Raw genomic sequence first — 25,865 nt, 5'->3', positions numbered from 1 at the left:
CTCAGTGAGTGACTCAGGTAAAGAGTTCCAGAGTTTAATGCTGTTAAAAGAAAAGGATTTGGAACCATGACATTTGACCTTGGGTAAACAATACCCACCCTTTTTACTAAACCTAGTGCTGTAATTATGCATAGAATCTTGAGAAACAAAGTGTTCACTCAAGTAATCTGGAAAAAGGCCATTTCTTATTTTGAAGACATGACATAACATTATTTGATTTACTCTCATGTGAACTGGTAACCAGTTGAGGGACTTAAAGTGAGATTGGTCAATATGAACTCAATGATCAAGGTCAAGAACAAACCTAATTAACTTATTTTGACAGGTTTGTAACTTATTTTTTAAAGACTGAGTTATACTATTATACCAAACAGAACAAGCATAATCATAATGACACTGAATCAGAGACATTACAAGAAGTTTCTTCGTATGCAAAGTAAGGAAATCTTTCTTACGATAAAGGAATTTTAACCTAGAATTGGCCTTTTTCAAAAGAGACTCAGCCATTGAGCAGAAAGAAAGGTTTTGGTCAAGGGTAATTCCAAGATACTTAACGCATGATGTAGAAGCAATGGGTGTACCATTACAAGTTATATCAATGCTAGATTGTGACCTAAGTTTTTGCTTGGACCCAAACACAATTGACTCAGTTTTACCTAAGTGCAATGACAACTTATTGTCGATCAACCATTGGCTAACCAAGTTCATATCATCTGTTAGTGCCTTTTCAACATCAAGTACACTTTTACCAGAAACAAGGATTCCAGAATCATCAGCATATAATAACAATTTATTTTTAACCACAGCTGACATATCATTCACGTAAATTAGAAAAAGAAGGGGTCCAAGGATTGAGCCTTGGGGTTCACCACAGGTTATACTGGCCTTAGACGAAAAGGTACCGGAGACATCAACAAGCTGGTTTCTATCCGACAAGTATGATTTGAACCAGTTTAAAACGCTATCACTAAGACCGGATGCACGAAGCTTCATGAGAAGAATTGAGTGGTCGACTGTATCAAACGCCTTCTGTAAATCTAACATAACCATGCCAACAATATTACCTTTATCATTTTCATACCTGATAAAATCTGTTAGGTGAATTAAACAAGTATCCGTGGAAAAGCCACTTCTAAGGGCTCTCAAAAGGTGAACTTCTGGAAATTTTCTTAAGTCTGACTTTCATTGTTTTAAAAGTGAAAGCGACACATGATGATATCTAAAGGCGTAAATATTATATATTGTTAAGAAATATTTAAATTGTTACCAAAGATACTTTATACAACGTTATGAGACGTTCGTGTCAATAAAACAGTTTGAACTACTTTTAGTTATAATTTTATATGACGTTCTCTTTTTTGTACATGTACCAAATTCGACAAGATGCTTATAAAACAAGCAAAACATACATGATCATGCTTCATGAAAGGAGCTACATGTTTGGCTGAAATATATTTTATATAATTTTTAAAGATTGCAGATTTAAAAGAAATATCATAACCGGGCCGCCATCTGAATTTTCTGATGGGTGAATGTACGCTATCATCAGATTTCTTTGAATGTATACCTGCAGGCAGACGACCCGGATGAACTTGTCGAGTGTCTCCTTCCGCATGGCCTTCGTGGTAGCGTTCTTCATGATGAGCGGTTCAGTCCAGTCCTGGCGGTCACGCTCCAGGTTCAACGTGCGCAGAAATTCCTCCAACTTCCGGATGAATTCAGTGAGGAACTCGCCGGTAGCGAAGCGCAGCACCTGAAAACAGGACGGTTAGTTTGTGTTGTATAAGATGGTCGTGGTAGTATTCTTTTACTTCAGTTATACACGCGTATCATATTATAGGTGTGTCACAAAACAAAAAAGTACGTGTGTTTAATAATGACATTGTTATTTTAGTAACTACATGTTTTATTATCTTTAAGAAAGATATTGTGGTTTCAATATTAAAAAGACCACGCTTACTTAGAGGCATTTTTTGGTGCATTTTATAGTTAAAAAAACTTTAAAAGATGCATTTTGCAATAAATCAGTGTTTGTTACATTCCATGAAAGAATTGTGATATCCCGTTAAAAAAGACCTTTTTGACGCATGCCAATGCACTCCAAGCAAGCTATTGCACTGTTAAATTGAATAATATGCATTGTATAATTTGCATTACATCAAGGACGACCTTGCGTGATGCATGGTTAACCATTATTTATTCTCACGTTTTATAACTATTAACATAAATTGCTTTCGCTCAGACGAACATAAGAAGGTGCACACGCACACCATGGGAAGTTTTACTTACAAGATCAATCTCATCCGGAACTCTCAAGGAGATGAAGTTAGACGGTTCACAAACCCGGAAGTGGATCTTTTTGTTTACGTAACGTAAGTCGATCATACGTAGCGGACGCCGTCCACGGTCTGTCACGTGAATTTTCTTGCGATCAATGTCAAACTTCACTTTAACGTTTCGCTCGCCTTCCTGAGGACCCATCCATTCAGAAGCTGAGGTAATAAAACAGCGTCATGGGTTTAATCACTTGAATAAGTATTTAACGTTCTATGGAATCATCAATAAGTATCGTAAATCAAAGGGCTGAACAACATATTTGAAAATACCAAATAAACCATGTTACTTTTTGTGCCAAAACATTTTACTGTATCAAAGGACTGCATGCACTACGAATCATGTGGCATTTAATTTTAAAACTCGAAATCGAAAAACAAAACAGAAAGATTTAGACAAATGAAGGTGGCCAAAACTTAATATTTTGACATTAAAATATAGACTATTATTGATTCTAGAAATTCAGTATCAACGTCACGTTATTCATAAATAATTTGAATCCATCCAACCGGAGAACACTAAAATTGTGTTATCGTGATAAATAAGTATAATTATGCATTAACAACGTTGTGAAAATAATTTCAACAATAGTCTGTATTATCAGTATCGAAGTTTAATAAATGGTTTCAAAATACAGCTTAATTTCAATGTTACCTATGTACACGTCTGGCTCCACATTCCGTGGCGGCGCCGCTTTTCGGCGCTGTTCCGCCATGCACCTTTTTTTGTGTTTTGCCATCAAGATCATGATCCCGATTGTTCCTGTTAAAATAAGTACATATCATAGTAAACCAATAGAAAAAAGTATTTCAACCAGTTCGATGGCAAATTCAATTACACTGGGCGTAATGTTATAACAAAACAAGATTGGGTATATTTATTTTTTAAATTATGATATGGTATATAAGTGTATACATATTATGAAAACTCGAATCGGAGCATACATTGTTTGAAATCCCAATTTGGGTATATATATTTAATGAAAAAGCGATTTACACACCACTAAAATACGAAACGGAAATGACGTACCAGGAATGCATAGTCCCAGTGCGAGGTATGATAGAGCGAACGAGTACTCGCTACCGGAGAAGTAGTCGTAATGTTTCACCCCTGTGCATTGCTCAATCACCGCTACTCCATCGGGGCTGTTATTGAGTGTGTCGTTAGTATCGGCCCTAAGCTGCTGTGGCTGGGGGCACGGATCTCCTATAAAATGAGCCTCGTTCTGGGAAAACTGGGCTTAATGCATGTGCCTAAAGTTTCATCGCAGATAAGCCTGTCCAGTCTGTACAGGCTAATCTGGGACGACACTCTTCGCCTAAACTGGATCTTCGCTGAGAAGAAACTTCCTTTAAACGAAAAATACCATTAAACCTGAAAGTGTCGTCCCTGATTAGCCCGTGAGAGTATAAACAATATTCAGTTTATGAATTCAAATAGGAACTTTGGCATTTGGCCAATACCCAACAGAAAAACAAATACCCTACACTAACTAGAAGTGGCGCGGCAGAGGCCGACGCGTATCCCCACGCCGCAAAGATGATATATTTAAAGGCAAATTTGGGTGGGCAAGGCCTATGTTGGTGGGGCCCCGGGGTGGGTAATGTGGACATGGATGGTCGAGATAGACTGTGTTGCCATAAGAGATGTTCAGTATTAATTTGAAGTCAATTGGTGAATAAATGAAGAAGTTATGTTAAAACAAAATTTTGGGTACGAAAAAACATGTGGGTACGAACATTTTGGGAACGAAATAATAATGCCAAAAAATGTGTAATACAAAAAAAAATTGGGTAAGAAAAAAATGGGTACGAAATAAAATTTAGGTACGAAAAAAAGGGGTACGAAAAAAGTTGGCAACGAAAAAAAAATTGAGAAGAAAAAAAAATTGGAACGAAAAAAATTTGGGTACGAAAAATATTTGGGTACGAAAAAAATTGGGTGCGAAAAAAATGTGGGTACGAAAAATGTGGGTACGAAAAACATTTGGGTACGAAAAAAAGTGGGTACGAAGAAAAAATTGTGGGCACGAAAAAACATTTGAGTACGGGAAAAAATGGGGGGTACGAGGAAGAAGTACCCGTTGATCTCTCGATAAATCTGAAAGAGGACGGGAACCAAGCTGCCTTAACCTTTATCAATGGCCCTGGGGTGGGTAATGTGGACATGGATGGTCGAGATACACCGTTTTGTCATTAGAGATGTTAATTTGAAGTCAATTGGTGAATAAATGAAGAAGTTATGTTAAAACAAAATTTTAGGTGGGCGTGGTTGTCCGCTATCTCCTCCTACACTATTAGCACTAGAACCTTGACACTAACACACATGGTAGCTATGAGCATAAGTGCGAGGGTGCACTATTTGGAATTTCGATCTGACACATGGGTCAAAAGTTATTATCATGTGCGTCGAATGTTGTTAGTAAAATGAGTTGTTGTTTTTGTACCCATTTTACCCATTTATTGCCCAAAACTTTTGACCCAGGGATCAGATCAAAATTCCAATAGTGCACCGTCGCACATATGCTCATAGCTTCTATGTGTGTAAGTTTCAAGGTTCTAGTGCTAATAGTGTAGGAGGAGATAGTGGCCAGGACAGACGGACAGAGAGAGGAGATCAATACAATATCCCCACGCTTTTAAAAGCGTGGGGATAATAAATACAACCGGAAAACGATTTTATTTTCTTACTTATGTAATAAAATTAGTACATAGTAACGACTTACGGCAACATTTTGTATACGCACCTTTCTGGAAAATGAATGGGTTTTTGTTGAAATGTTCACTTTTTATATTTGTAACAAGCAAAACTACATCACGGATAGATATATTCCGTATTTCATCTATTTCACTTGTGTTGAATAATCTGGAATATAAAAAAACACACATTTTGTCTTAATGTATCTACAAAGTTCAATACGAATTGCCAAATTACGGGAATGGTTCTTTCGTGAACATGATTTTCATTCGATGGTTTAAGCATTCTCCTAATGAAACGTTAAGAACAGATTTTGAGAGAGAAATACAATGTACACATTGAGCAGTTACTGCGAGCAGTTACTGTGAAAACGAAGTCTTGTGAAATTCAGCAATTTAAACACGAATTTACTTTACGCAAATGTTTCTACGTCATAAACATGGCATACGCATTTAGTCAACAAAAGTAATTACCCATTTTTATCGTTTTCGAACCAGAACCTATCGCCGTCCCGGATGCGCGTGAACTGGTCGCGTATGATTGTCCGAAAGAGCTCCCCGAGGCCATCGGGCGTTGTTTCGAGCAACCCGCCGCTAAACAAGTCTAAATTGTCGGGAGCCGACGTGTTCCCATACAGCTTTTTAAGATTCGCAATCGGCTGGAAATATTTATTTTTTAATCCGAAATCATACTTTATTTAATTTACTTTATTATATCCCAGAAAACTTCTATGATACACAGTTCATATCAGAATATAATACTCTATCGATTTAAACAAGATATCAGCAATATCTTACTAAAATGCTGAAAATATACTTTATTATAAAGGAAACGATTGCATGTGAGATTTAAGATCGAAACGATCGACTGCGCTACTAAACGGGCCAGTTTGTTTACATTATTTGGAACAAACGATGCTCAAACACGTGTTGTGAGGTGTATAGTGTCATAAAAGGGTTTAAAGAATCAAATGTCAATCCATATGTGATTGCATGTTAATATAATATAAATATATTGAGATTTAGTCTTTTTTGGCCGGCGTGGTAGGGTTGTTTAGATGGAAAAAGGACGCAGAGCATAGCAAACTTATTTTCGCACTAAATCTTTCCGTACGTACAGTAATTACATAAATACAGGTGATCTTATACGTACACCGCTCATGTACATGCCATTCGGATACATATTTTCCGTGTCGTTGTATTGTGGATCTTTTTCCGAGATATTGTACGTGTTTATATCTTCCCATGACTCCCTCCGTTCCAATCCGTACGCCTCGCGCACACTGTTGTAATCCGGAAGTCCATGGTCACGTGCCCGCTGGATATTTATAGCTATAAGGTCACGCCTCGAAAACTCCAGTGGACCAAATAGGTGCTCTGTTAAAGAGGGAGACCACTCTTGTACGTTAAAATTCTGAGTTATGCAACGTTACCTTACACTAACGCTTTATAACGTTCAAGTAAATTACTGTTTTGTTTTATGTTTAACAATGTTTTATGTTTAACCATGTTTTATGTTATGTCTTCTCCTTTGAAAGGTGAATACTAATACTCAATCAAAGAGCCGCGTCATCCACAAATGGGTCTAATGGCATAAGCGGCAAGTGAAGATCCAGACCGGTCTGCGCATTCTTGCAGTCTGGTCAGGAGCTTCCATGTCTGCTTATTAGACCACGAAACCTATACTTATTCTTTTGTAACAGTATATCGACAGGGTAGATTATGCGGGCTGGTCTGTAGACATTTTCGCATGGAGCGGGTCAAATTTATCCAGACAGAGATAAAATTACAATAAACAAATATATATATATTTAAATTTGTTGCAGTTTGTTTCAGGATCAACAAATATTTTTGGTAAATTTTATTTCAATGGTTTAAGTTGTAACGTTGAAATAAATAAAGCCTAAAAGGAAGTCATAGTCTATTAATCTATTACTGGAAACGGTGAGACATTACCTCGGAGGTCAGGCACTACAATGTGGTCCTCTCGCTCAGCCAGCGTTACGGCGAGTCCGGACAGCAGGTTGTCTATTGACGCCTTTTTACCGTCTAGAAATTCCTGCACGTTCGAAAAAAAGTCGTTTCAAATAACAAGTTCACTTTGTGGTCATTCTTTTGTGACGACTTGGAAGAGGCAAGAAATTCATTTGCACGAGAAGAGTGTGCTAATTATACAAAATTAGGCACACATCTCGCGCGTTGTCTATTGAGGATATGAGTCCAATAATTCCTGCGCGAAAGTTACATATATAAATAACACATCAGTCTCTTAATAATATTTAGATGAAATTGATATTGATACGGTGTCGTCCTAGACGTTTGTTTTCATAATGTGTTTAAAGCCGAGGCAGACTTGATGAAGGAGTTTCGAAAGAAAACTTTCAAAAGTATGTTCAATAACACAACTTTACAGCGGATACGTAAACGTTATGATAAAAAGGCTGTATATATATATATATATATATATATATATATATATATATATATATATATGTGTGTGTGTGTGTGTGTGTGTGTGTGTGTGTGTGTGTGTGTGTGTGTGTGTGTGTGTGTGTGTGTGTGTGTGTGTGTGTGTGTGTGTGTGTGTGTGTGTGTGTGTGTGTGTGTGTGTGTGTGTGTGTGTGTGTGTGTGTGTGTGTGTGTGTGTGTGTGTGTGTGTGTGTGTGTGTGTGTGTGTGTGTGTGTGTGTGTGTGTGTGTGTGTGTGTGTGTGTGTTGTGTGTGTGTGTGTGTGTGTGTGTGTGTGTGTGTGTGTGTGTGTGTGTGTGTGTGTGTGTGTGTGTGTGTGTGTGTGTGTGTGTGTGTGTGTGTGTGTGTGTGTGTGTGTGTGTGTGTGTGTGTTGTGTGTGGTGTGTGTGTGTGTGGTTGTGTGAATCCCTGTGCTTTTCTTTTCTTTTCTTGAATTTTCGTAGTTTTAGTCTTTTCATGTCTCTGTCCATTGCAACAAATATTAAAATCCTGTTCTTTAAATGTGCTCTAATATTAAGTGTTTCATTTATTTGATATTATTTAACTTATTTTTTTTATTGTTTTTTTTGTGTGTGCATATTAATGAAATTAATACAATTGTATCAAGACCTTGGTTAAAACGTGGTATCAATAAGACCAGCTTGCGATCCATATTGACAATTGTAGACGAATACTTGCATTCTGTTTAACACGTTTTATTGAAATTCGCCCTTTTGTATTTTTCACGGGAAACATGCGGTATTTTTATTTATAAAATATGCCACAGAACGGAAAGAGATTCGTACTATTCATAGGTAACTCAACATTCAAGTGATTGGTTTGAATTTTAGTACTGTCGTCGTACAAGTTCATGTTATTGTATCAGATTTATGAGATTTGGTGTGATTAAACGTGAAATGCATACCTACCTAAACCTAAAAGTCATTAACCAGTTTACAGTGGCTTAAAAGAAATGCATACTATTTTGAAAATAATATTCCTAAATACAAAAAAATCATAATTTTGATGTTTTCATTACATTTTGAACATCATTGTGATGTGTCGTGCAACATTGCAAAATAAATCAACTGCATGAAGTAAAAAGGGGGCATACCTGTGGGTTCCAGAAGGCGTTACAGAGCCTCAGCGCATGCGCCTGACCAGAGGATCCTCCACCCATCTCAATGTTCAACTTCTCAAACGTACATGTAGGGTCATTCGCTTTCCTGAAAATGCCATCGCAATTTAAAGAAAAGTCTTCACATATTGGCTACATGCCGAATTTCCCTGTGTTGTCATTGTCCCCTAACAAACGTGTTCACAAAAGAACAAAAAACATTACTAATATAGACATGCAATTAAATCCGTGTGCGTCAGTGAAAAAAACATCGTTTGAAATAAATAAAATTGTAAAGCGTTACAAACACGAAATGATTTGGAGTGATTCTGTGGTTTACGTTAACATGTGTTTCAATAAGTGCATGGCGTACATGCTCATAGCGTATACAGCTGTCAGGCTTGGCGAAAGGAAATAGTAGTAGGATGTATATCCAGGCGATCCTGGTAGAGACAAGATAGGGCCAACATGTTTTTGATCTTCTTCAAGTTACAATTATGTTCATTAATGTATGATATCTGATTCCTTTTAATTTATCAAGTGAATGCATCTTGTGATATTTTGTTTAGACAAAATGTGTGAATCAGCCCGTTTCAAGCTATACGATCTCAAGCTTTGACAGCTGATCCTTGTTTTTATTCAAGGACTTTAACCGGGATGATTACGTATCTTTCACTATGGTCATGTTGCACAATGGTTTTTCATTAAATGTAAAGCATAATACCAATGTAACGTATATGACGTCAATGTAACGAGCGTTCCAAACGGTAAACTGTGTTACATCCTAAGTTCGTGATTTTCATATCCATCACGTAAATGACGAATCTGAAACGTGTCTGACGTCAATATTCGAAACGTGATATAATCCTTGTAATTTTAACTTAAGTTACATTCTAATGTAAATGACGTCATTTACACGTGAGTGACGTCGGGGGACACGTACCTAATCCAGGTCCCGGGGGTCACAAGGGTATGTCCAAATCTGAATGCCGCAGACTGAAACTCCTGCGCGATGCCCGGATGTATGTTCGGATTATACCCACCTGCAAAAGCGTACTAGATTACATTTTGTTTTAAGTGATTCGTATCACATGGTTATGTCATTGATGAATCGTTGAGCATTGGAAGCGTGTGGCAAATTTTTCGTTACAATCCATTTAGAATTTTTTTCTCAAGTTCAGAATAACACGACACTTACACTACATTTAAGTATTCATTTACAGATTGTATAAAGACGTATTATTTATACCAAAGCTTTGTGTGAAATCAAAATATATTCAAAGACATGTGTTATTTCCATTTAAATCGTGATATACCTTCACCTTTTGTTGTTTTCTGTCGCCTTCAGTAAGTTTACGCTATGAGAGGTTTAATTTCAGTTGGAATAAACAAGACGTATATTGCATAGTGCGAAATGAGCCGCGTCATGCGAAATGGGTCCTTATGGAAAATGCGACCGTAGAAGTTCCAGACCAGCCTGCGCATTACGCAATCTGGTCAGGGACTACCCTTTCCGTAATGAAATAAAGCATAATTTCTTGATCTCATTCGTGGGGCAGGGCAGCTCCTGACCAAACCGCTCAGGAAATGCTGCTCTGGAGTAACGATAGCCGCATATGACAAGACGCGGTTCGCATGGCGCTGCTCAAATATATGTCAAACTTTTTTTACGTCTGTACATATTAACATCGCATGAACAAAAGCAATCTTCAGCATGTCGTGAGGCGTTCACTTGTTGCAGGAAAAAAGTATTTCATATTTATAGATGCAATAGTAGACATGTAATGTATGATTATAAATTCAAATCGATTTAAAATTGGTTTGTTAATTTACAATAGGCAGCGGCTTGTATATATTCAAAACGAAAATACTCTAATAATACACCTTTTTGCAGCAACAATAGAGTCTGAGCCATCAATGAACCATTCACACAAAACATTATAGAAGATACATGTAACTGTCGATCTCAAACACGTGTATACCTAGACCCTAAGAAGATAGATTTCACGCAATGAAAATCATATGAAATAAAATATGCCACACATAAGCTTCGAGCGTTGTTGTGTCAGAACCATCTCGCTGTCCATATTAAATCAATCTGTTCTAATATTTGTCATTCATTTTGTAGGGATTCCACAATACCTAAAACATCATTTAAACTTACTGTATGGCGGGACGACCTGGGACGACACAATGGTCGAGTTGACTTGTAGCCACATCGGTAACCATTCATACAGCACGATATTCTAGAATGTACAATAGGCACACGGGTATGTGGCAACAACGTAGCACACAGCGGTAACCAGTCAGTGGTTCCTCAATAGTATAATAGCTTTAATGATAATACTAACATGTACAGATTCGATAATCGTAAAAACTAAAGAAATATTATTAAGTTATTGTATATGCTCTGTGCCGCACTGTCGAACAAAAACCGACATTTTTCAATGATGATTCAAGTTTTTACACCAATTGTGCACGTATCAACTGATATTGAACACTTACATTGTTTTTGAATTAACTGTGCCGTAAGTCAGTATTTGTGTTTGAAAGAGTTTGTATTTTTTTGCGAACGTACATCCGATAAGAAAAGGTAACTAATTTGGTAAATTTTACATCCGCACATGTCGGGTTACGGGACTTTTTAATCAAGGGTGTGTATAAGATGTATATAAATCAATAACAATAAAACCTGGGGCATCTAAATGATATGTGAATAGTGTAACAAGAATTTTCAGCAGCAACAACAGCAGCAACAGCAGCAGCAGTAATAACTTGATCAAATATAGAAGAATAAGGATCAGTGAAGTTGTATTTGTTATTGTATTTGTGGTGATGGTGGTGGTGGCGGTGGTGGTGGTTGTGGATGGAGGGAGCGGTGTTGGCGGCGGGCGCGGTTTAAGTGGTAATCGAAGCAGTTGCAGAAGAAGTAGTGGTACACCTTTGACTGCTATTGTATTTTTATTATTATTTTATTCCTATTATTAGAAATAGTGGACCTAGTATTGAAAGTACCTGATGTGTCGCAATAACCTTTTTCCGCGCCAAATTGAAAACCTGTTCGTCGTTGAGTGCCGGATATTGTTTGGAGATCTCGTCTGCAACGTGGTTATGGTAACGGAACCAAAGTATGCCGAACGCCAAGAGGAACGGGTTTTCATTTCCACGAGGGTTGCCAATCACTGGTTATAAAATTAAGTTAAAATAATATCAAAAGGGATAGTGTAACGTATAAGTTGTTGGAGAAAAATTACTGTGGAGAAAATAGTTGATATTCCGTTTCGGACACTGAGTTATCAAATATCTTTCGTAAATAGGAAAGAAAATGCGTGTGCAAACATAACATTGTTAATGATGATGACTTGCATATACAATAAATGCCTTATTAAAAACGATAAACAAAAATATAAGGTTTATTTCTAAAGTGCTTTTTCGTAATTATCATTTTTTTTAAGAAATTGACTTCCTTTTAATAAAACGTTCACTTTATATATTCATTAAAACAAGTGTCTAATAAAATGACCGATGTTAACCGTGTCAAATTGATCTGAACTGCCCCTGGCAGTTATCTTTTTTGACATGATTGCGAAACAATGTGGCTATTTACATAGTTATGACTGTTCACGTAGATATTGGATAAAGCAGACAAGCGTTTCAGATAAAATTATACCATATCATGTCTTCCTTCTTAGGACAAAAGCTACGTTTTTTTATCGAACTCATTTTTACAAGATCGCTTCATTCAAACTGTTTCAATATCTGTACACTCAGATGCCGGTATGCTTTCAAAAGAACCCACTGATTCAATTTATCTTCGGATAATGTCTCGCCTATAGGTGGTAAATACTTGGTTTGGATATTTATCACTGGACACATCATGCCAATGTCAAATAATTGACAAATACCGGCAAACAACCAACGTATTTCCCTAACAAATTCATTATCAAATATGGAGGAAATATCTCAGTTCATAGAATTACATCCTGATTGGTGATTTGTTCTTTACCTCGTGACTTTTTAGTAAGAAAAAGTGGTGCTTCCTTGAGGGGGGGGGGGGGGTATAACGTATTCATTGCAATTGTAACATGAATAATACAAGCTACCCCCTATCTAAAATATATAACGAATGATGAGTAATTAATAGTTAATAAAAGATTTTGAACATGTTGTAGATGGAATGTTGAATTCCTATTAATTACACGCAATATTATACTCACTCCAAAAGCGTTTTACGGGCTTCAAGTTGTGCTCTCGAGGTGGAGGCGGATTTGCGAACGGAAGACGAAGATCATTAAGCGCCGGAAAACTGTCCTTCACCGGAACTGAGGGATCGAGAGCCTTCAAACGTCCCTTATGTGTCTCGCTAAGTTCCCGGATGGCGTCTGTCCAAGCTTTGCCGGGACCGTACATGAGCGTGCCGTCGATGTATGGCGTGATTTCGTTCAACTGTTTTATCAATACTACGTCATTTGAGAGTTGAAACACTTTTGGCATATACATTTTGTGCAAGTTTTAAACAGATGATTATTTAACTCAATTGCATGTTAGTTAGTACATTTAATGCGTCTTTATCAAATCATTGGCGTGTCTTGCCATAAACAGATGTAAAATATACTATAAATTGGCCGTGCTATGTGAAAAAGGGGGTTTAATGCATGTGCGTATAGTTTCGTCCCAGATTAGCCTTTGCACAGGCTAATAAGGGACGAAGATATCCGATATTATTATAATTTCCTTTTAAAGAAAATCTCTTCATCGCAAATATCCAGTTAAGGTTGAAAGTGTTTCCCCGATTAGCCTGTGTGGACTGCAAATGCATTAAACCTCATTTTCACAGAGCATAGCCCATTTATTACGCACATGCATTAAACCCCCTTTTCACAGAGCCCGGCTCATATATATGTGGACATCTTTATTGATATAACGGTCTGTCGGGTATCTGCTTTATACAATTAATGGTGATCCGCTGCTTACGTCGTGATTATTTGATAAGTGAAAATATTGTATGGGGTGTATGTCTGGTTGATTTAACATAAGTTATTCAAACTATCCACCCCTGAAAAAAAGAATGTCAGACATTCCACCGCAAGAGCATGAAAATAAACTGTCTTGGTAAAACATGTACATAAATTTTTTAAGGGACTTCACTATGCAATATATATCCTAGATACAGTATACAGAACCTTATGAAAATCTATGGCATTATCAATCACAACGGTGACAGCGTAAAAAGAAAAGAAGCACATGAATTTTAACTTTTGCGTGTAAAATGTCAAGCCTTAATACGGTTTCCTTGGTGATGTGAATCACACTGGGCTACTGGGATACATTAGCATCAAATTGTTGGCTTCTTTCCAAAGAAGGCTGTGCTGATAACAATAAGCTCCACTGAAGTCTTCAACTTACACGAGCGTTACGATTTAATTCCTCAATCTCTAAGCTTAACATAACATTCACAATAAAGAAATAGTTTCATGATGCCAGTATATTTCTTAATTTACCGACTATTTAAAACTAGACTTCAATCACCTGTTGCCGGGGGTTATTGGGCGAGAGTCCCGTGCGCTGATCATATCGAGAGCGAAAAACAGGCATCTCGACGTTGCCCTTGTTTTCAGGGTCGAACTGCGGAGTTACCGAGCTCTTCACGGGTATGTTGAAGAACTCTCGGGGACATCCGGGCGTCTGGGCGTCCAGTATTTCCTCCACCACTTGTTGACCTGTAGAACAGGGTTGAAAATAGAAAATATTAAATGTTGATTTTTTTTTAAACATGCATACATACAAATTAGCATTGCTTTGAACAAAACTGAAATTGCAACCGTTGCGATTTAACAATTTAATTGTGACACTAGAAATGTAAAATGTTTTGATATAAAAATCATTTCTCATAAAACTGATACATATTTGTGAAACGCGGATGGTATTCTAGACTTTGTAATTAGAATGTTCCGTTCGCACGCGCTTCTATGTAATTTATTACCTAGTTAACAACAATAGGCACATTTGTGGGTGTTTAAGTTACCCTTTATTATGTGAACATATATACACGCGTTTTCAATACTTCAAATATAAAATACTCAGCAGTGAAAAACTGGTGACTCTATATAAAATTATATATATATATTTGTTAAACCTTGAACTCACCAAAGAAGACGAGGAATGCCGTCCTGTTTCGAAGGGAACCGAGTCCCGGGGGACCCTTGTGACCCGCTCTGCTGATCTCGAATGGGTTAGGCCGGTCCTGGCCCGAGGGCATGTACACCCCGTCACTGTACGCCACCGGACTCTTCCGCAGAAGTTGCCCATCTGGAAAATGTGTAAAAGCCGATATATCGAACGATGAATTGGAAAGGTTACATATTCTGAAGTTTTAGGTATCTGCAATGTGCAACTCATTATAACTAAATCCACTTGTCATGTGTATGCCATTATCACCAGGTGCTCAATGACACAATAACATTTTTTAATTTCTAAGCTGTTGACGTCTTTCGGTTGCTTGACGTTTGCTAAAAAGTGTTATCGTCTAAAGTATACGTCATAAGATCGTTTGCTGCACGATATAAACAAGTTAATTCTTTCAACAACATTTATTGTGTAATTACATCATGTCTTTTAATCAACGATATAAGCCACTTAAGGTTTTCGATATGATATGTTTTTGACGTAACAATTCAGTTGCACTGAAAAAATGCCCTTTGATAACCAATACATGCCTTTGAGTTGTAGGGATTCATGTTATTTAATAAGAGATATACACATGCAAATACGTCCTGGATAAGCGATATCATTTACGGACCTATAGTCTTACGGCACTACATAATTAGATAACCGATGTGAGACAATAAAGTTTAAATGGAGCATGTCCTTTGATATCAGATACAGGTTGTAATGAACTACGTCCTTCAATAAGAATTATAAGCCCTTGGTCTAACGCCACTACGTCCTTCGATAACCGATCTACGCCCTCAGTCTTACGTTACTACGTCCTTCGATAACCGATCTACGCCCTCATTTTTACTCCACTAAGTCCTTCGATAACCGATCTACGCCCTCAGTCTTACGCCACTACGTCCTTCGATAACCGATATACGCCATCAGTCTTACACCATAACGTCTTTCGATAACCGATCTACGCGCTCAATCTGACGCCACAACGTCCTTCGATAACCGCTCTACGCCCTCAGTCTAACGCCACTACGTCCTTCGATAACCGATATACGCCCTTAGTGTAACGCCACTACGTCCTTCGATAACCGATCTACGCCCTCAGTCTTACGCTATTACGTCCTTCGATAATCGATATACGCCCTCAGTCTTACGCCACTACGTCCTTCGATAACCAATCTACGCCCTCAGCCTTATGCTATTACGTCCTTCGATAATCGATATACGCCCTCAGTCTTACGCCACTACGTCCTTCGATAACCGATCTACACCATAAGTCTAACGCCACAACATCCTTCGATAACCGATATACGCCCTCAGTCTTACGCCACTAAGTCCTTTGATAACCGATCTACGCCCTCAGTCTTACGCCACTAAGTCCTTTGATAACCGATCTACGCCCTCATTCTTACTCCCTTAAGTCCTTCGATAACCAATCTACGCCCTCAGTCTTACGCCACTAAGTCCTTTGATAACCGATCTACGCCCTCAGTCTTACGCCACTAAGTCCTTCGATAACCGATCTACGCCCTCAATCTTACGCCACTTCGTCCTTCGATAATCGATCTACGCCCTCAGTCTTACGCTATTACGTCCTTCGATAATCGATCTACGCCCTTAATCTTACGCTATACGTCCTTCGATAACCGATCTACGCCATAAGTATGACGCCACAACATCCTTCGATAACAGAAATACGCACTCATTCTTACGCCACCAGCCTTTTCATAACCGATCTACGCCCCCAGTCTTACGGTGTAATGTCCTTCGCTAACAGAAATACATCCCCAAAGTTGTTCGGCACTAAGTCCTTTGATAACCGATGACAAACTTAAGTTTTACGGTAGAAAGTTACTTGATATCAAATATTAGCCCCTAAAGTCCTACGGCACTACGACTTTTGATTGCCGATATCAGTCCCTAAAGGCTTAAGGCACTAAGTCTTTTGATAACCGTTATCAGCCCCTAAAGGCGTACGGCACTACGTCTTTTGATAAACGATATATTAGCCCCTTAAGGCTTAAGGCACTTCGTTTTTTGATAACCGATATTAAGTCTAAAGTTTTAAGGCACCACGTCATTTGATAACCAATATTAAGTCTAAAGTCTTAAGGCACTTCGTCATTTGATAACCGATATTAAGTCAAAAGTCTTAAGGCACTTCGTCATTTGATAACCGATATTAAGTCTAAAGTCTTAAGGCACTACGTCATTTGATAACCTATATTAAGTCTAAAGTCTTAGGGCACTACGTCATTTGATAACCGATATCAGCCCCTAAAGGCTTACGGCACTCCTTTTTTTTAAAGCGGTTAAAGCCTGTACGGTTTTATGTAAAACAAAATGCGGATTAAAATCCCCCTTAACGCTTTCGACAGATTGACATTCGAATAAGGAAACCCTCTGTGTCTTGTCTCTAATTTTGATTGCTAAACAATTGTGTAGTTTACACATTTACGTTTTTTATAATTTTATTACAGATATGTGGTAGACACCAAAAAAAAAATTACTGAACTTAAGTTGTTAAATATTAAGTTGCTAAAGCGTAAACGCCGCTACAAAATGAGTATCGTAATGTAAAAGGGTCGTTTGATATTAAAATAGCCGCGTCATGCGAAAATGTGTCTTATACCATACACGACCAGAGAAGCATTCTCGCAGTCTGATCAGGATCAAACAAGTTTACTAATGAGGCCACGAAACCTTTCCTGACTTTATAGCGGAACTGGCCAGGGTGTGCGAATGTGCATGCTGGTCTTGAGATCCGCTGACCGCATGTGGCATGAGACCCATTTTCGTATGACGAAGCTCACATAGTATCGGTGTTGGGGATGTAGTGGCGCTGCTTTAATTCCGAAGGACTTTTGCTAAAATCTAGCCACTTAAATCTTTATCTCAAATTTCCTTTGCGACCACAGGCCCCAGTTTTCTACGTTGTATGTCTTTTTCATCTCTGAGATCTTGCCATGTCATGATGACTCAAATTCAAATTCATATGAAAATACATGTACACGCTTGTTGAATAGTTAAGGTATGTTTCGTCGTCAGACTCTCTGGAGTTGAATGTGGAGGGAAGGCTTTTGTGATTATAAATTCAGATATTACTGCACTTTAATACATTGGAAAATGGGTAAGGAAGGAAAATAAGGTGGAATCAACATGCAATACAAATATTCCGCATCGTAGCGCCATGGTTTCATAACAAGAAAGATGGAATCGCCTATGTATTTTGTAAAAATAAATAAATTAAAAACTACAACGATTTAATAGTTCCTTTATTATTATTAAATGTTTCTGTGGAAGGCTACTGTGGCGTTTATGGTATAAGTAAAAATTAGAACATAGCATTATATGTCGTATATTTATTTCTGAAATGATGGAAAACTCGCATCGAGGCATTAAGCTACATGTGCTATATCTAGCACAAATATATTATATTTATATGAAAATGTACTTTTATTTTCCTTAATGAGCTTTAATATTAACGTTCATTACATTCAAGTATCAAAGTAAAATTTTGAAGGATATGTAAGATTTTTTCACTTTTTAACATACAATAAGCAAGTTTAAAATATTCAAAAAGACTTGAACACATTATACAGTTATAGTTGTTCGCTACGCGAACAGCTTAATATGTCATTGCCGAAAATTTCAAGTCAGTTCGCTTTTATCTACGGAAAGCTAACTACCCGCCACATCTGCTGCATATGCCGTATCCGCGCGAGAAAGAGTTGTATAATTTATGCAAGAGGTTTGAGTTCTTCAACTATATTCATTCACAAATGTAAACATTATGGGAATATCTTGTTAAATTGAATATTTTTGAACGGAGCTTATATAGAAATGAATCAATAAACAATTTTTGTATTATACGTGTCGCGGAAGAGATTGTTTATGAATGATTAAACATGTCCACTATCTGCTGCGTCTTAATGACGTAGTACAGGTCATTCATGATTTGAGGCTATTAATAGGTTCGAGAATACAACGCAATAGTATAAGGTTACGCTTGTTTATATTCTCAATTTATAAAACGTTGAACATGAGTTCAACAATAACTTCAGGGATACGATAGAAAACAACAAAAAAGTGCTTCATAATCTCTAAAAACCGAATAAAAAACAATAAAATATAACAAGAATTATCTGTTTCGTAACCTCGTTAACGCTTCTACAGCGGGGTTAAATTTGATATTTCTGGGAAACGTTCTTTTGTTCACAACAGATAGCGGCGATCTTTTGTATTTACGGGTGCTAACAACGCAACAGTAGAAGGTGAAGCTTGTTTATATTCACAGTGCTCAATTTATAAAACGTTGAACATAAGTTCACCAATTACTATAAACAACCTCAAAATGCTTGATAATCGCTAAAACCGAATATTAAAAAACAACTACATATAATAAGAAATATATTTTAAAAAGGTAATCGGCGTAAATGCTGACATTGAAATAAAGTTTGCAATTTACGTTTCAAAATAAATAAATTGAAAACAAAAGTATAACTATTGTGGGTTGTTTTTTCACTTGTAAGTCGCATATTCACCGCTTGAAATGTGTGTTATCATTGTCAACCCACACATTAGTGTAAGAAAATTACAATTATACTACGGGAGTGCACATCATATGTGTCCTCACATGCCTTATTATGAGTATATTTCTTCACTATCAAAATATATACGTTAATATTTGATTTAAACGCAGTTTTCTTTCGACACATTTAAATCACACTTTCATCACCCCGTTATGCGAAAACGGGTCTTATGCGATTCTGCCAGCGTATCTATAACCCAACATGTGCAGTTGCGCAGTCTGGTCAGAGGCGATGCTGTTCGCAATAAAATCACTCAATGTGTTATGGTATCATTATGTATCTCCTGACCCAACTGAGACATGCGCAGGCTGAGTGGGCAATATATATATATATATATATATATATATATATATATAATGGGCGCATATGGAATAAGACCCATTTTCGCATGACGAGGGTCATTTAAAATCTCATTGCGAATTGTAAATGGCACTTTGTAGCACAATGCATTTCAATACAAAATTGAATGCAAGCAAAATTTTAAATAAGGGCAGCCTTTCCAGGCGTTCAGGAACGATTTTCAGACGTGCTGACCGAGTACGACAAACATTTGTTAAACGATTTTCCTCTTATCGTGACACTATACTATTTCGGTATTGGTTGTTTTCTCATCTTAAAAGCAAAACTGTGTTTATCGATAGTCAATTATATATTCCCCGGACGATTTAGTGAGCGGGTACTGACCCTGAAATTCTGCGAGATGGATTTTAACGCGTAATTGTAACTGGGCCACAATTTGTGTCGTTTGAACATACAGAGAGTAGTCCGGAATTCCTTACACTGAACAGTGCTACATCCTTTACACTGAGCACAGACACAGTGATGTAGCCAAAATTCAGAGGTTTTAACTCGAATCAGCCTATGAAATATTTGAAAATATTCATGCGTGTCTGCTTGCGTTATGTAAAAGTCATTTAAGGTGAATAGCTTGGTAAAACAGCTTTGCCGAAAAAGCGCATTAGTGCTCTATACCAATGTTTAGGTCAGAACTGTTGACACCGTGTGGACTGCTAAGGTAACAAGTAATGCATAAACAACAAAGTACGGGTCAACAGAGCTGTCTTTATGACTACCTAATTCGTGTGTAAATAGTATTGCTCGCAGATTTATTTTCTATTTATTTTCATAAATTATCTTATTGTATATTTTGAATGTGTATATGGTGTCAAAACTTAAAAGTTTTGTACAGGGAATTTTCATCAGAGAAATTATATTCTCAATGAGATAGGTATACGATATTCCAACAATATTGTCTTTATATTCAGGTCTCATTACCATTTTCATCATACTTTCTTTGCATTCAGAACGTCCAAAAAGGACCATGTCATTGTTATTTTGTCTTAGTTATCTCTATGAAATAAATAGGATGATAAAAAGGGCACACAAATGTCGACCCGTGCGTTATGACACACTCTTTATACATTTGAATGGCGTGTGTTTATTTCAAACTTGCGATTAATTTTGAAAAAATGAGTTGCGTCTTAAGTTATGCAATAGCGAACAACTTCAGTACCTTCGGCGCTTTGATTGAATACATATTTTATATAGTATACATTTTAGTTAGTTTTACTGCATATATTAGCACATAAAACACTAATGTCTTATATACAAATCTTAAAGGGTTTATTTGCGATATGTTATATTCAATAAGAGCCGATTGAAGTAATAATAAAAATCTAGAGTAAACAGAACAACTATTTACCGATGAAATGTTTCGATTGGAATGAATAAACACATGCACGGGTTTGTATGCAGAATTTATCAGTGTTACGTGTAACCGAAATCAACCGTAAAGTAAAGTCACACACATTTAATTTACATGTACTTGAGTCCCCACCTGTACATATGAAACTATTAATGTTAATTGCAATTAAGCCTTGATTGATGCAATCTATGCTTATTGAACCTTGATTAATGACAATGATGCCTTGATTCATGCAATGTCTGCTTATTAAGTCTTGATTTATGACAATACAGTCTTTATAACGACTTGATCAATTCAAGGTCTGCTTAAAACGTTTATTATTTACCTTGTTTAATGCAATGCCTGCTTATCAAAAAAAGCTACAAGTCACATGTTCCCGTTTTTGTTCTTTCGATGCAACTACTTAACAATTAAAAGCAATAGAACGTGCATATTTTTTAACAACAACAACGACAACATCAAGATTCAAGAAAACAAGATATATCACTGTTACAGAGCCCATTCAAGTGAATAGTTTTCAAAAAATTAATAATCTTGAAGAAGTAAATGGGGGTTTTCGGTTCGGTTCGTACAAGATTAACTTTTTATATAAAAGGATACTGAATGTCCGTTTTCTGGCTTTTTAGATGATAATTATTGACATATCTGTAAAAAGGCACCAATGGAAGCCTTATCAATCAAATTAATGTTAGCCGGCTTCATGGACTACATCATTTTTATCAAAAAACTATCACTACAGACGGAAACTTATTTGATTCTGAAACTGAACTGTCTTGCAGCGATATTTAATGAGATTTTTATATAAAGCACAGCGCAAATAATCTGATGTGAATTTTACCTAACAGTAAAAACAAGTAACGCGTGTTTGTTAATCTATGCATTGTGTCAAAAGAGACTTAAATAAGATTATAAAAATGAAAGAACGAAAATGCATGTACATTTGAAGTTGAAATAGCAAAAAATATGTGTCTCATTGTATAGCACTCATGAGTGGATTTTATCGCTTAACGATTACGAAGAGACATGGTTGAGTGTACTTCATAGAGCATAAGTGCCATTAAGATAAGAAGATACACTGTTACACACCAATTCAATCATTTCTTATGATCGAGTTGTTTTTTTTCTTTTCTTGAACTTATTGTAAAATGACTTCCTTATAGCGCTAGTTTTGCATACGATTACATCCCACTAAGAAATGGAACTTTTACAAAACAAGACGTTTTTCATGTCATGATAAATTATGACTCAGATGTCTGTGTTTTTTTTTTGTTTGATGAGAAGTGAACAATGGCATAAGAACTATGATGCTGGTAAAAATGCATACTCTTCCTGTGCAATTGAGGCATAAAATAATATGCGTTTTCTGTTTTGAAAAACCGGCTTTTGAACAAACAGGCATTTTCACTACTGCTTTAATTCGCCATTAAATTAAAAAAATAAATTAAAACATGTTGGTGTTGACATAAGGACGCCAATTCGGTCTGACGGGGTTTATTGTACACATGAAGTGAAGTTCTCAGTAATAGATAGTAATAAGTGCACTTAAGGAGTTGAAGTTATTCGCTATTGCGTAATATTGTGCACAACCTGCAAACAAGATGACCGTGATTGTCCAATACCGCTCACCTGAGGAAACATTGCATGTGTTACATACACAATGCGTTAAATAGACCAATTTATGTATGGCGGAATTAAGAATTTCTGAAACATATTGCTTCCGAGCTTTTTTCAATATTATCTGGTTACCAGGATTTTAACCCTTTTTTTTATAAGACATACAATGTATACATGTATATGATCATAAAACAAAGAGATACCATGTAGCAGCAATAATGTTCAAACATGTTATACAAGATATGCTAATATATAATTTTTTGACCTTATGGTTTCCTTTTGATTAAACAAAAAAGGTTAATATGTATTGTTTTCTTTGGTCGTTTGTGATTTTTAAGAAAGAAAAACAACATAATAATTATGAATAAGGATGCGTTGCATAAAGTGGGTAGAAAGCATACTGGACTTATTATGAAAGTTTAATGTGTTTCCATTTTTGTTTGAATATATGAAGTGTATCATTGTTTTGGGCTATTTCTTTTTCAATTTAAATCTTCAGTTTTAAATAATTGATAAAACAGTTCATTGTAGGTTTTTGTTTTCTGTATTTCATGTTGAATATAAAATATGTCATTCATATAATTATGTAATTCACAGCGTTATTAACCTCTTGTATTTTGAAGGTATTTACCCCTAAACTGATGTGTAAGAGAGATAGTTTAACATTTAATTGTTGTTTCTCTAGAAAGGTTGTCAATTGATTCCATAGAGATTGAATATGTTTACACTCCCAAAAAAGGTGTTCTATAGTTTCAATATGTTCACTACACATATCACATAGATTTGTGCTGGATAGGTTGCACTTAAAAAGATATTTATTTGTAGCTATAATTCTCTGGATGTATTTATTTTGAAAATTTCTCAGTGTGCTATCAGTAGTTGATTTATATGGCATGACAAATATTTGTTTCCAATTAAATTCTTTTTCTCCAAAAAGGTTTTGCCATTTAGTTTGAGCTTTTGAGATTTCGGCAGGGTTTTTAATTTGAAGTGCGTAAAATATTTTGGTCGTTTTGTTTTGTTTTGCAGTTATGTTTTCTACGAATGTTTTTTGAGTACATGGTGTGTTATTTGTATTGAGAGCAGCTTTAATATGTATGGGTATACTTTTGATCAATGTGTAGTACATCAGGAAATTACTTGTAGGTATTCCGTATATGTAGTTTTCAAAAGAATAGAAGTCGTTTATTCTGTAGTCGTACAATTGATTTACATATTTTATGTTTTGTTCAAACCAAGGTTTATAGAAAAGCGTTTTATTGTTAGTAGTTATATCTTTATTGTTCCATAAAATGAGTTTACTGTTTAGTTTGGTTTCTAGATTATGAGTAACTTTACACCATGCCGATAGAACATTCAATAGAAATTTGTTGTTGAATGAGATTTCATCTAAGATATTATTGTCGATATTACATTCAAAAAGTAAGGAGTTACCATATGGTTATAGAATTTTCTGGTAGAATAATTTCCATTTACTCGTATTGGTATTATCTAAATATCTTTTAACCCAACTGCATTTGATTGCATTCATGAATGAATCTATGTCCGTTAGTCTGATACCTCCATGTTTTACTGGTTGAATTAATTGAGATCGCTTAATTTTATCAGGTTTACCGTCCCATATGAAATTAAATATTTCTGATTTTATATCTTCAATAATATCATTTTTTGGTGGGTTGGGGAGAACTGTTAGTGTGTAAATTAATTTAGGGAGCGCAAACGTTTTCGACACGGTGTTTTTTCCGATTAGTGTTAGTTTACGATGCTGCCATGATTTTTAAGAATGTTTAAAATTTTGTAATTTAGGCAATATGTTTTTTAGAATAGTTTCATTTTCATTGTTTGTAAAGGTTATTCCTTACGTTGTTGCTTCATCTGATGTCCAATTAAATTTCATTTCTTTTTTAAGATGAATATTATTTTGTTTAAATTTACCTACTCGTAGCACAGTGCATTTACTTTTGTTTAGTTTAAGACCCGATGCTATTCTTAAAAATGGTTAGCGATTCTATAAGATTATCGAATGAGTCATTACTGTCATTTACAAAATAAGTTGCATCGTCAGAAAATAGGGAATGTTTAATTTCTTCGTCAGGTTCTAGCGATATTCCCTTTATATGTTTATTTGATTGGATATAGTGTGATAGATACTCGATGAATTAAATAAATAGCGAGGATGAAAGCGGATATCATTGTCTTACTCCTCTTTCGATGTTAAAACTGTGTGAGAAGAAGCCATTGTTAATAATTATGCTGTTAATATCGGTATAAAATAGTTTAACCCATTTTATTAGACTTTCATCGAAATTCATATTTTCTAAGCAAGAGAACATAAACGAATGGTCTAGTGATTCGAAAGCCTTTTCGAAGTCTGCAAAGAAAATGAGGCCAGAATTGTTTGGTTGGTTGAAATAATTTATGCATTCTTGTATCAGACGTACATTTTCATTAATGTAACGTCCTTTAATGAAGCCAGATTGAGATCTTGAAATGATTGATGGTAATATTTTTTTAATTCTGTTTGATATACTTTTAGTTGCAATTTTATAATCATTGTTCAGTAAACTTATCGGGGGCCAGTTTGATAAGTATTCTAAGTTTTTTCCTGGTTTGGGAATGAGTGATATTATACCTTGTTTTTGTAGCGTAGTTAAGTTTTCGTTGTTAAATGAATAGTTAAGTGAATTAATTAAATGTGTTTTAATAGCATTCCAGAAAAGTTTGTAAAATTCGATTGTGATGCCATCAGATCCTGGACTTTTGTTATTTTGCATTTCTTTAAGTGCTAGTCCACATTCATATTCATTAGGTAATCCGTCACACAATAATTTTTCCTCTTGATTTAAAGCATGATGTGTATTTTTAAAGAGGGTGTTATTTTCAACATGTTTCGTGTATAGAAGGTTCAAAAAATAAACGTTGTTCTTCTATCTTCTAGTATTTGAGTTTTGTTTGTTATATCTTCGCCATTAACTACTAATTTGTGTACAGTTTTTTGTTTACTTCTACGTTTTTCAATGTTTGCGAAGTATTTTGTATTTTTTTCATTGTGTTCAACATGCTGTGCACGCGCTGGTAGTATTATTCCATTGAGTTGTGTATGATATATTCCTTCTAATATTTGTTTGTTTGATGTTATGTCATTTTCAATGTCGGAGATATCATTTGTGTTTGTTTCATGTAATAGTTTCT

General features: G+C 35.9%; 1 protein-coding gene across 1 annotated transcript in view; it reads right to left on the bottom strand.

Annotated features, from left to right (window-relative positions):
* The window catches only part of LOC127879740 (dual oxidase 2-like), a 61,210-nt gene that overhangs the window by 17,086 nt on the left and 18,259 nt on the right, over positions 1-25,865 (bottom strand). The window contains 15 exon segments of the mRNA XM_052426762.1: positions 1,568-1,753; positions 2,290-2,492; positions 2,989-3,096; positions 3,364-3,540; positions 5,081-5,199; positions 5,505-5,689; positions 6,184-6,407; positions 6,987-7,089; positions 8,592-8,703; positions 9,538-9,637; positions 10,759-10,840; positions 11,610-11,776; positions 12,812-13,040; positions 14,124-14,314; positions 14,742-14,903. Coding sequence (XP_052282722.1) covers positions 1,568-1,753; positions 2,290-2,492; positions 2,989-3,096; positions 3,364-3,540; positions 5,081-5,199; positions 5,505-5,689; positions 6,184-6,407; positions 6,987-7,089; positions 8,592-8,703; positions 9,538-9,637; positions 10,759-10,840; positions 11,610-11,776; positions 12,812-13,040; positions 14,124-14,314; positions 14,742-14,903 — 2,348 coding nt within the window.

This window comes from Dreissena polymorpha, chromosome 4 (assembly GCF_020536995.1).
Source record: "Dreissena polymorpha isolate Duluth1 chromosome 4, UMN_Dpol_1.0, whole genome shotgun sequence".
Taxonomy (NCBI): domain Eukaryota; kingdom Metazoa; phylum Mollusca; class Bivalvia; order Myida; family Dreissenidae; genus Dreissena; species Dreissena polymorpha.
Note: the sequence above shows the minus strand (reverse complement) of the source record. Positions and strands in the feature narration are given on the sequence as shown.